We start from the raw sequence: 13,147 nt of genomic DNA on the forward strand, positions 1-13,147 counted from the left end.
CTTGGAAGTCAGGAGTTACTGCCTTCTGCTAGTTCCTGCTACTGGCATCCTAAAGACTGCAAAGCTACTTACTATATACAGGCAATCAGGACTTGTAGTAGAGATGATATCTTTTATTAGACCAACAAGATTTTTGCAAAATCTTGGTCTAGTAAAAAGGTACCATCTCTACTACAAGTTCTGATTGCCTTTTCTTCTAAACCAATATGGCTACAATCTGGATACATTACTATATACAGTGCATCTTCAACTTCCCATGAGCAGAGAAAGGTCAGCTGTGTTAATCTGTCTGTTTTCAGCTACAGTAATGTTCCCACCCAGGGCTAAAGCCACAGAACTATATGGTAACATTAACTTGACTGTTCTCCCAAGCAGGAACAATGCATGTATTCACTATCTGTCAACTGTTTGCTGCTCTATCATTAATATATAAAATAGCATAAAGTTTTTTGGTCAAAGATTCTCCTAGGCATATGCTCTACAGTTCCAACCACATTGTTTCAAGTTAACAGTAGCAGCATGGTGTTCCACTAGCTTGCAGGTGCTCAAACATGGCCCAAAAAACATCAAGCACACAGTTAACTGCCCCAGTAAACCAAGTTCCAAGATTATGTCTGAAAGTTATGAAGGAATCATGGATGAAAGAAGCCCCGTGAAAAACTTCCCTGGCCTTTCCACCAACTCAGTTCAATACAGGACTGATCTATAGACATTTAAAGCATCAGTGTGCCTTCCTAGATAGAAGACTGAATTGACAGAATGTGTGCAGGGGCAAGATTATAAATGAGCTGCATTTCAAACTAGTATGACATATAAAGAAGAAAAAAAACTGATATAGTAGGAGAGAATATTTCTTCAGAACAGTTTTTCTAAGGTGCAAAAGCTCAGGGGAGCATGAAAGGTATTCACACATGAAGAGTTATTTGACTTTAAATAGACCCATGTGCCCCAAGATGAAATTTGCATGTGCAGTTCTAACTCTATGCAAATCAGGCAGTTACTCAGACACTTTTGTTCTTCCTCTGCTGTTTTTGAAAATGTGTTGTGACAAAAGAGATTTCTGCCAAAGCCTGGAAAAAACAAACATGCACACACAACTGTAATACTTACTATTGTTCCATTTTTTCAATCCAGCCCTTTCCACACAGTTCAGTGATACTTTTATGCCAACAACAGTTACACCAGTAAATGCACCAGCTAACTCTTTGCATTCCAATAGAAAAGCTGATTATATCCTGCTCAAAATTAACTTAAAAAAAAGGTCATGACTGAAACTGGTCAAGCCCTACTTGATTTTAAAACGTTATTTGTCTTCCAATTTTCTGTATTCAAATTGCTTGAGAGAAATGCACAAATTTGAAGGTAATGCATACAAGAGGTGGGTCTTTCCCTTTTTAAACAATTAGAAATTAGTGCCAGATTTGAAAACCTGACATTGTTACTAGTAAAAATGATATACAACTTGTTTGCTTTCTTCAAGAAGTTGAAAGTGCTCTTAAAGTAGTTATATATTACCGATAGCCAGGAATATAAAATCATGTTTAACAGAGTTGCTACAGACAGGAAGCAAATGGAAATATATTCATATCTGATTAAGTTACTTTGAGCAGTTGAATTCACAAGAGCAACAGATAGATCTGTCAGTACTAACAGAAGAGAATATATTGTGCATTTCAGTGCATATAACACTCAGTAACACCCTCCTTTTTAAGTTGCTGGTTTTTCCTTAAAGATGAAATTGAGTCTGAAAGTGATGATAATTGCTGTTATAAAATTCCATAATTCCTACTGCAGTTTTCAGTAGAGTTGTATTTTAAAGCATTTTTTGTATAAATATTTCATAATTTACATTTCATATCAAATGCAAATTTTAAATAATTCGTTTGTTATGGATTCACTTCTGAGAACATTTTAAGATTCTTTGCCACAGGCATTTCTACAGATCCTAGACAAAAAAAAAGGGGTCCTCTACTTTGCGTTCAAAGGAGATATTCCAAAGAGTTACTTTTGTCTAGGGCAGTGGTTCTCAACCTTTTTAGATTCAGGGCATCCCTCGATAGACTTGAAGTACCCCATAGAAGATACCAGCTGTTAGCCTTTTTTTTTTTATTACAGATAAATAGAGCAATTTTCTTGCACAGAATTTAGAAAGTTCACAATAGGTCAATATCTTTTTAACACTATGTATTCTTATGTGAAAGCTCTGGGTTTATCTTGCGAACCTTGGTTGCACATCTAACAGTGCTAATATTTCATGGCACTCTGTGACACCCTTGAGATGTACCCCTGGCTGCGTCCAGATGAGTGCAGCTGTGCAATACGTAGTGGCACAGACACATCTACCTCATGTTCAGTTGTTCTCCAAGCTGTAAGGGAGCAGCATAGAGGGGTTTTTTTGACCCCCAGGAAAATAAAAGCGGAGTGGTGCATGCACGGGCAGCATGCGCTGCTCAAGAGTGGAGCCAGGCCACCTGGAGCCATGCTGTGGCTGCCAGCCAGGCTCCACAGAGCAGAATCACCACTGCTCCAGCCCCGGGAGACCCCCAGGACAGGCAACTGAGGCCAGCCCAGTGCTGGCCTCACCCTCCTTCTACCGCTGCTGCGGTAACTTGCCATGCATCAGAGCATGTGTGGCATGGGCGTTCCCTGGGGACAAGTAGTGGTGGTGCAAGTGTGTGTAGACCTGCCTGAACTACAAAAATAAGTTTTGATGCAAGTAGGCACACATTAATTGATTAAATAAATATTTCATTTTGCCAATATTTTGTTGGGCATATAAAAAACTCCAGTTTGGTGTTACTGTGGAATTAGATACCTGTATTATTTTCTGTGTTTCATGTATTATTGATACTGTTCATTGAGTGCAATAACTACGCAGTAGGAAAGTTTGGCTTTCACTCTTCATACAAGTTGTGAAACTAATACAAACAAGATAAAGAGCTTGGTTTAACTTAACATTAGATAAATGCATGTCTAATAATGCAAAAGTTCTGTTATTAAACTTTGAGAAAGATCACTGGAAAACCTACCTCAGTAATCAGTGTTTGTTTTACTAAAATCAAAAACAATAAGAGGCAGATTTAAATTTCCTTAAAGTTGAAGGCATATTTTAGTTTAACCTGCAGAGGAGCATCTTGATATATATTAAATAGGTCTCTCAGAACTCATACCTTGAACATAATATAGCAGAGTCCAAATCATATTCTCCAAGATTGCTGCTTTGTTGATGAAAGAGGCATTTGTATTCACTAAATGTCTAACTTAAATCTGAATATATTTTGCAACTGTGCTGAAAGAAAGTGAAAGAGAACTTGAGAAGAGTAATAATTAAAATTATTGTTTTAGTTATGAAATTTCTCTCAGCTTAGATAGACAGAAATGTTCAACCATTTTATTTTAATCACAATAAGCTAATAAGTGACAATTTTGTGCATTTTTTTAAAGCCAGTTTTTCATTGAGTAAAAATCTAGCTGAATTGGAGTAGACGGACTACTGATAAACATCTTAGTTCTAATAGATACTTTGCAGTATGATTCAACCAGACACTACCAAAATTTAAAGAAATATCATCAGCTTGAAAATAATACCTGAATGATTCAGTGTTGTTAAAGGGAATATCTAAGAAGAAAAAACAACACTTCAGGGTTGTCAACACTCTTGGTGTCATTTATTTATACACGTACAGTCAGTATCTTCCCTACATAATTATTGAACTAGGCTTTAATCCTGCAGGTGCATTTGCATAAGTGCAAGGTTTGCCTGCAGGGGTGCTGGTAGGGTTTCAGTCTTTATCAGCATTCAGAGTTGCTTTTGTGGGCCTTTTGGACAGTACAGGGAAAAGGGAAAACTTAAATTAGAAAAGTATTATTGTTTTAGAAAATTACTTTTATAGTACTTATTAAAATTGATTAGGTTGCAAGTCCACTGTGTCCCTTTACAACTGCTGTGCAAAAGATGTTTTTATCATTTATGCTTGTGACAGGGGCAAGCTTTCATGCCTAGTGCAAGCACTGGCCCACCTCCTGTCTATGGGCTAGTCGCCCACCTCACCCACCTGCTACACCTTGATGTAATAACATTAGGATATTAATCAGGCAGGAGGCTGCCCATTTTGAACCCCTATGTTTAGGGGGATATACACAGCTCTCTTCCACCCCACACTGCAGCCCAAGCCTCATAGATGGCATCCACCAGTGGTTCACACTGGGTCTTCCATAACACATACACACAAACAACAAACAAACAAACACGTACTGGGCTCCATACACCACCCACTCACTGCCCTGGGGTATTACACCCTGTGAGGCTCAGGTGGTCATAGCTGTGCCTGGCCCCCTCTCAGGGCCCCTGCAGCTTCAGGACTTCCATAAGCCTGGGCTCCCCCTGCACTGGTTGAACCCACCAGGGATGTGGGGGCTGGGGTTAAGGTGCCCCACACTTGCCTTTCACCAGGAAGGTGATTGGCTTGGCATGTCTTCGGGACTTCCCCACCACAGAGAGGCCCACCAGACCGCCCCCCGCTTACCCGGCAGGGTGCAGTTTCATGTTTTACCCCGGACAAATGAGGCCTCCTCCATACCCATAGCCTCACCCTGTCCTCCACATTGTTCCTGGCAGAGCTCAGCAGGTGATGTTTCTCCTCTGCTTGTGATATCAAAATTTAACTAGTTTTCTGGTTGTCGTAGGCCCCGTCTACACTTGCATGCTTCTGAGATACCCCAGTCTTCCTGGCAGCTGAAGCAGCCTTTTTCCATAACTTAGTCATCTTAAACACTCCACATTTACAGTATAACTCTTTAAGTTTACCTGATAGTTACCCCATCATACAGACACACCTTGCACTGAATATACAAGATCTAGTCAAAATAAATGCACCTACATGTATTTGCAGTACCTTAGTTTCCTCAGGACTCTGGAAAAGTTCTTTGGAACTAAGCAAAAAACTTACGGGTGTTCAGATTCCTTCTACTGAAGAGAAGCCATGAGCAGTATCTCTTCAGAGGTGTTAGCTTTCTCTGACCTTGGCTTGTCCCACAGTTAGCCAGACCACCCTATTATGAAACCATGTCCATCTCTTGCCCAAAGCTTCCTTTTTGGTTCTGTGGGTCTTCCTTATTGTCCCTCCCATTGCCTTGTCACCTCTGTCTTGCTGGGAATTGTTCACTCATCCCCATCTCTGTAGGTAAGGTGGAGGGGCTAGATTCTTCCAGTTCCAGACACCTCCTTAACATGCCCATTGGGGTGAGGTGGGCACGTTAGAAGGGAAGGACAGATTATAGCGGGACCTGAACAGGTTACAGGGGTGGGCAAATGAAAATAGGATGGGATTCAATACTGACAAGTGCAAGGTGCTGCACTTAGGCAGTAGGAACCAGCAGCGTACCTATAAGCTGGGGAACTCCCTTCTTGAAAGCACGGTGGCAGAAAGAGATCTTGGAGTCACTGTTGACTCCAAGATGAACATGGGCCGACAATGCGAGGACACAGTCAGTAGGGCCAACCGCACCATGTTGTGCATCCACAGATGCATCACGTGCAGGGCCAAGGAGGTGATCCTCCCCCTCTATGCGGCACTGGTCAGGCTGCAGCTGGAGTACTGCATCCAGTTCTGGGCGCCACACTTCAGGAGGGATGCAGACAGCATTGAGAGGGTCCAGAGGAGGCGCCTCGCATGATCCAGGGACAGCAGGGCAGACCCTACGAGGAGAGGCTACGGGACCTGAACCTGTTTCCACAAGAGGAGGAAGGGGGACCTGGTGGCCATCTGTAAACTTAGTAGTGGGGGACAAGCGGAGGTTGGGAGAGACCTTGTTCCCTCGAGCGCCTCCCAGAGTAAATAGTGGGTGCCACATTCAGTGTTAAAAGTGTCTTCATAACATGAAACAAAATTCCTGCATTTTATATGCATAAGATAAAGGTACCTTCCATGACATTAATTTCTGAGCTATATAGAATAAAATAGGAGAGGAGTCTTATTTGAAGAGTGACTGCAGAAAAGCTCTAAGATTTGGCATTTGATTTAGGAGGACTCAGGTAAGGTAAACACTTAAAAGCAATGCTAGTTAGCAGCTCTATATACTTCAGAAATGGGAACGTCAGCAGGGGAGCCTCTGTGTACCATGGTTGCATGTGTTATGCCATGGCCTGAAAAGTCCTTATTTGCTGTGATAGTCTTGAACCTGTCCGAAATCCACACGGATAACCTCTAAATGGAGATAGATTGACCTTTAACTCTCTCCGCAAAAAGCTACAAGCAGTGTGAGAACACTTCTCGTTGACTCTGTTCAGCTCAAATTAAAGAATAAAAGCAGCCCTTATATTTAAAGGTGTTTGGACTTCCAGTTCAGCTGCCATCCTTTGTAGAACTGCCCTACAGTTGCTTTTTAAGACTCCTTTTCTACCTCCTGCAGAGATAACTGCTCGTTAGACACCTGGCGTAGACTCTGTGTGGCAATTATTTGAAGAAAGAATGGTGACTTGTTCACTTTCCTATCCCCCATTCTGCACAGCAGGAGGGAAAAAAAATTAGTCCAGTGCAGTGCATTGCTTAGACTATTTCTGGCTCCATACCTAGCACATACAAAGCTAGCTTGGGCCATCTCTGTACTTCACAGTCTTTTACCATTTAGATATTCTTTTTTTTTTCCCCAGGGGCTGTAGGCTGATACTGTTTTACGTACTTATTATAGGGGTCCCTCTACACATGGAGGTAAAGGAATAATGGGATCCAATGCATGATCCACACAATCACACCCCCTGCTATGCCCCATGTACATGGCAGGAGATATGATTGTGGGATTGTGCGTTAGATCCCATTGTGCATTATTGCCCTGCACCAGCAAGAAGTAAGCTCCCACAGTTACGTGCCCCCCCTCAGTTGAAGGGCTCCCAGCTGCAGGGGTGCCCCAAACACCTATGTGGGACACACATGATCCCCAGCTCCAGGCATTGCAGCCCTGGGGGGCTTTATGCACCCCTGGGGCAGCCACACCCTCCTGGCTGCCAGGACCCAGCTGTGTCCTGGCATCCAGTGTCTACAGCAGCAGGCTTGGGTCCCGGCAGATGCTGGGGCTAAGAGTCTCTTCATTCAAAGGATTCCGAGCCCCAGCTGGGCATGGTGCACACCTACCGCTGGGAGAGGGCTCCCAGCCACTAGGGAGACCCTGTTGCACATGCAAATTAAAGCGTAGTAGCAACCAGCTATAAAGTTAGTACACATTTTCCAGGTCTAATTGTATAGCTGATTGGAGCTTTTTATGGTGTGATAGGTACTTTGCACGTGTAGTTGGTCTCAAGGTAATTGTGCAAGTAACCAGTTAATTGCATGATACCTGTAACATGTAGAGTGGCCAAGCAAATGTAGAATCTAAGGAGGTGAAATAATCGATATGTGTCTGTTTGCCTGTCCTGAATATCTTAAAAATGAAGACATTTGCATCCGATTTTGTTTTGCAGGCTCAGAATAAAGAAACCAAAGTCTTGGCTGCTGCAAAGGTGATCGATACTAAATCAGAAGAAGAACTTGAAGATTACATGGTTGAAATTGATATTCTAGCATCCTGTGATCATCCAAATATTGTCAAGCTTCTTGATGCTTTCTATTATGAAAATAATCTTTGGGTAAGTATTTTCTTATGTTTAATTTATGTGAAAATACTGAAAAAAAGATAATGAAATTATTTTTTTCCTAATCTAATAAGATATTCTCATTATTCAATCAGATCTTCTCTCATTTATTCCTAAATGCTTGGGTAATTATTTAGTGGAGTTGGAGTGCTGTTAGTGCAGACTGCCTGAAAGCTCATCTAACATCTGTCCTGACTATACAGTTGGTCCAGTAAAAGATATCACCAAAAATCCATGTCTTTTGCATGTACTTCAGTATCCTAATCATCTTGCAACGAATAATTATTTGTAAAAGTAATCTTGTTATACAGTATTCATATATTTTATCTCAGGACCTCCGAGACTATATTCATTTAGAAAAAATGAGCTTGGGAACTGTACAAGGAACACACAATTTTCAGCCTAAGAAGTTTGCAATTTAATTACAAAGAACTAGCAGGGACAACACTGGGGGGTAGCTTGCCCTTCCTGCTCCCCGCCCCAGCATCACCGCTGCTGCCTGCCCCACACAGCTAAGCCTGCCCACTCAAAGTCTAGCCCCCCCACCCGGGAAGAGGCTGGCGCCACCCCTGCCCAGTAGATATCCTGGGAGATTTAAAGATAAGTTTTACCTTTGAACGTAATGCTTTATTAAACAACAGAAACAGTGGGATGAATTGAAGCCTGAATGATAAGTGAACCAGGAGCTCCAGCCAGTTTTCTGTCCACCTTACAGTCCATTCATCCAGCCCATACTTCCTTAGCTTGCCTGCGAGAATGCTGTGGCAGACTATCAAAAGCCTTGCTAAAAATCAAGGTACAGCACATGCCTGCATCCACAGAGTCAGTCACCTTGTTGTAGAAGGCAGTCAGACTGGTCAGGGGTGACTTGCCCCTGGTGAATCCATGCCAACTGTTCCTAATCACTTCTCCAAGTGCTTAGAAATGATTTCCTTGAGGATCTGCTCCACAATTTTTCCAGGGACTGAGGTAAGGCTGACCAGTCTGTAGTTCCTGGATCTTCCTTCCCCCCCTCCCCTTAAATATGGGCACTATATTTGTCCTTCTCCAATCATCTGGGACTTCTCCTGACTGCCATGAGTTTTCAAAGATGATGGTCCATGGCTCTGCAGGTCTCATCAGCCAACTCCCTAAGCACCCTCGGGTGCATCCCATCTGGCCCCATTGACTTGTATATGTCCAGGTTTTCTAAACAGTCCCTAACCTATTTTTTTGTGACTTGGCTGCTCCCCTCCTCCCCAAACTGTGCTGCCCAGTACAGTAGCCTGGGAGCTGACCTTGCCTGTGAAGATGGAGGCAAAAAAGGCATTGAGCACTTCAGTCTTTATTGCATCCTCTGTCACAAGGTTGCCTCCCCCATTCAGAAAGGGACCCACACTTTTCCTGATCTCCTCTTGGTACTAACATATTTGCAGAAACCCTTCTCGTTACCCTTCACATCCCTTGCTATGGACATCATTAAGAAAATCTAATATGTGCTGACACACTGTAGGATTACTAAAGAGTCATTTACTCTAGATTTTATTCCATAGTAAAGTTACTCTGTCATAAGTACCAGACATACGGCTAGCCTACTCAAGCTTGCTGTTGGCACCGTGTGCTATTACTATGGCTGACCGCTAGGTGGCAGAGGCACCAGTTTGTATTAAAACAGCCAGCTCAGCCAAAAACCCATTATGGGAGCAGACAAATTAGAAATAGGAATCTTACTAATACCTTTATTACAGTTCTTGCATATTTTGAAGGGGTGACTTACCTCAGATTTGAGCATATATTACTACATAATAGGGTTGTACATTAGGGCTGTGCAAAGCTTAGCTGGCTGTTTTGTTTCAATGCTTTTTTGACTCGTTTCAAGCGCAAAACAGTGAAATTGAAGTGAAACGAAGGGCTTCGAAACAGCCTCAAAATGAAACGAGGCTAGTCAAAACGGTTGGAAATGTTTCAAATTTCGAAGCAGCCAGGCAGGTGGTGGGAGGTAGGAGAGAGCCAGGGCTGTGCTCAGGCTGGGCCACATGGGTCTGCGGAGCCTCTCAGAGTGCAGCCCTGGTTCTCCCTGCCTCCCGCCACTGGGCTGTGCTCTGATCAGCTCCACCAGCCCCATGGAGCTCAGCCTGGTGGCGGAAGGTGGACAGAGCTGGTGCTGTGCTCCGACTCCTGCCACCGGGCTTAGTTGCACGGGGCTGCAAGCTGCTGGGAACAGCCTGGTGGCGGGAGGCGCCTCCCCCTGCTAGACTGAGTTCTCCGGGGCTGCGAGCCTCTGGGAACTGAACCCGGTGGGGAGAGACGGCTCCTGCCACCAGGCTCAGTTCTCAGCATTGAGCCCAGCAGCAGGAACTGAGTCCAGCAGCGGGAGGTGCTTCCCCCAGCTGGGCTAAGTTTCCCAGCTCTGCAAACTGCTGGGAACTGAGCCCGGTGGCAGGAGGCACTTCCCCCAGCAGGGCTCCATTCCCCAGCACTGGGTCTCAGGTGTCAGGAGCAGCATCCTGTGAACCGGCGGGCAGAACCGGGAGGGCTGCAGGGGCTCTGCTGGACTCCTCCCGGGGGTGCGGGCCCCCGATCGGCCTGCCAGATCACAGGACAGTGCTCCTGCTCCCCAGCAGCTTGAGGTGCAGTTTCCCAGAAACCCCTGGACTTGAAACTTGGCAGGCTTCATGCCCTCAGAAGGGACTAGCATCCCTGCAAGGCTCATCAGAATCAGGCAAGAAATGACAAAGTTATAGTCTGTTTTATGCTTCCCCATTATAACTAATGGGCGAAACGTTGAAACAGCAAAGCCATTTTGACAGTGGACCGGAACGGTGCTTTCAAAACAAAACGAAACGCGAAACTAAACACGGTTCTGTCGAAACGGAAATCACAGTGGAACGCTGTTGTTTTGCACAGCCGTATGTACATCATGTGTCCACTTCACTTTTACTATATCATAAAGTCAGTTTACCTATCCTGTGCCCACACCCTTAATGCCTCAGTCTCTGAAGTGTTTGTCCACAATATTTCTATGGGATATTACTGCTTATATTTCTGTAGTACCTATTAGCCCTATTCAAGGATCAGGACCCATTTGTGTTAGGCACTTGACGAAGATGGAAGACAAAGAAGACCCTGTCCCCAAGGAATTTATCATTTAAGTGTAGGACTAGAGATGCATACATACAGATAGATAGGCAGGACAGTACAAAGAAACAATGAGACAGTGTCAGCATACATGACAGGCAATGATTCCCAGAATGCCAAAGGCAGATTAGGACAGTGATGGTATCTCTGTTTAGCAGATGGGGAATTGAGGATCAGGGAGACGCACTTTGTGGTCTTGACACATTTGTTAATCTGTGGAAAAGACTTGAACTCCAGTCCTATGCTGGTGTTCTGATCACTAGAGCATCATCCCAGTGGTAAAAATTATCAAAGGGCAACAAGACCTTACTAACCAATGAAATACCCATTTTAGAATAAAGAACCTTAAATATGTTAAGATCTACTATCCTACCATGTAAGATCAAGTACTCCAGATAGCCTTAGGAACAGAAAAAATAAGCATTAAAGACACTGATTTGCAGTAAAGAGTATGAACTTTGGCATTACCATCATGGCTATATTGTAACCCCTGCAGTCAATATGTGCCTTTTAAAGGTCCCCTGCAGTATTATTGGTCTGTTCTGATCTTAATTATTTTCTGTCAATGGCTGTTTTTTTTCTGTGTACCAAACTAAGTGCATACATAGGTTGGTTCTTTATAATTATATGCATGTATATTATTTTAAAATAATATATATACACTAGTCAAAGTATTCAAAGTTTAAAGGCCCCATATAAGCCTTATTTTATTATGAATTCATGTAATATTGAACATGTGCTAAAGGCTTTGCAAATAAGCTAGGCAAGTTCCCAGCACTGAGGATTTCACAGTCTAAATATGAGTCATTATTGGCACACAGTATAAAATATTTAGTGAATAGCTTGTATTTTGTTGGAGAGCTTTGCAGATCTGCTGTAGATGTTGGTATACAGAAGAGTGTTACTAATTGTGGAGAATTCCAATCTGGATTAGGAAAAAAAAAAAAATCTAACATTTGTGAAGTACCATGGCTGGTGATGGAGCCACAGGCAGTCATTCTTTCTTCAGGCCAGTGAGAAGTTTTGCATCCCCCAGTGACCCTGCTCCAGATATTCTTCATTAGCTGAAGATGGGCATGCTTATGTGGTTCAGGAAGAAGCAATGCCAAGGCATGCTGCCTCAGTGTGTGCTGGCTCCTGAACCACAAGTAGTATCATTAGCGTGGCACCGCATACAGGTCAATAAGCCCTGCTCCTCTAGGAGTGTGCAGTGCTGTAGTAGCGCAGTCATCCTGCTTCAGGTTTGGAACATCTTACCATGGTGCTGTCTTGTGCCATATAATTTGTACCCTAAGGTACCTTGTGCCTACTGCTGCTGCTTGCTTGAGACTGTTGCTCTGTAGTTGGGTGGTGAAAGGAAAGGTGATAGGTTTTACTGCTCGGTTAACTGCTCACGGGTAGGAAAATCTTGCAGTTCTGTTTAGTTGCAGCTTTTAAGAACTCGCAATACAATTTCTGCAGAAAGAAAGTAGTTGGGAAAACTAGTGAAGGTACTCAGCATTGTTTCGTACGTTAAGGGGAGAGAACATTCCTTTCCTTTTTCTCAAGCAGAGGGGGTGTAGTTGGAATAATGTCATTGTAGTGGCTTCCCTTAGCCGACTGTGCCAGTAAAGCAAAGAGCAGGGGCTGTTGCAAGCGTCTCGGGTGAAAAGTAAAATAATGTTTTCAGGGCTTGTGTGGCCAAAATGAGACCTGACTCCCTGTAGCTACAGCACAACTGTGGAACTAGTCTGAATTTATCCCATCTGATCCCCTAAGCAGAGCAGAGGCAACATCAGGAGCTGGAACCTGAAGTAGCACTGCGTGAGCCAGTTTTAAGATCTCTAGCTGTTTCAGGATGTTGCACCACTTGAAATTTAGATTCCAAAAATATCAAAATGATTAAATAGCAAAAGCTGTTTGTATGGCTTAAGCATCTTCATAATAAATTTGTATTGAATAATTTCTAAAAAGGAAAATAATCTTTCTAGGACCAATTTGTGTTGTCAGCTTTCAGTACTCGAAAACCAAGTTTTCTTTCTTATATTTGGTAGGCACACACTGTGATGTATCCCTTCTCTGAGCTATAACTTGGTTTAAAAAAAAAAAAAAAGTTTCCATTTTTTTCTCTTGCCCTTAAATATTATTTTAGAACACTGGCCTTTGCTGTTTTATAATGCAAAAAGGCAAAAAATGTAGTGTTTGTCTGTACTGATTATGGGTTAACAACAATCTGTTTAACTTAAATTTCTAGAACAAGCCGGGCAACAATCAGGAAAGCATAAACATTGCTTTCTGGCTTCTGTCAGTTTTAGAAACTTTCTTTGCCAGGACATTTATCAAAATATGAGGTGTTAAACTACAATTTTAGAAGATACATGCATTTTATAGTCTTGTCCTATATTAATTTTCCAGCCCTATAAC

General features: G+C 43.0%; 1 protein-coding gene across 2 annotated transcripts in view; it reads left to right on the forward strand.

Annotated features, from left to right (window-relative positions):
* SLK (STE20 like kinase) overlaps positions 1–13,147 on the forward strand; it is an 89,993-nt gene that overhangs the window by 25,972 nt on the left and 50,874 nt on the right. For both annotated transcript variants that reach the window (XM_019502767.1, XM_019502768.1), the window contains exon 2: positions 7,457–7,621. In XM_019502767.1, coding sequence (XP_019358312.1) covers positions 7,457–7,621 — 165 coding nt within the window. The remainder of the gene's footprint in view (positions 1–7,456; positions 7,622–13,147) is intronic.

This window comes from Gavialis gangeticus, unplaced genomic scaffold, assembly GCF_001723915.1.
Source record: "Gavialis gangeticus isolate Ggan-Ray unplaced genomic scaffold, GavGan_comp1, whole genome shotgun sequence".
Classification (NCBI taxonomy): Eukaryota; Metazoa; Chordata; order Crocodylia; family Gavialidae; genus Gavialis; species Gavialis gangeticus.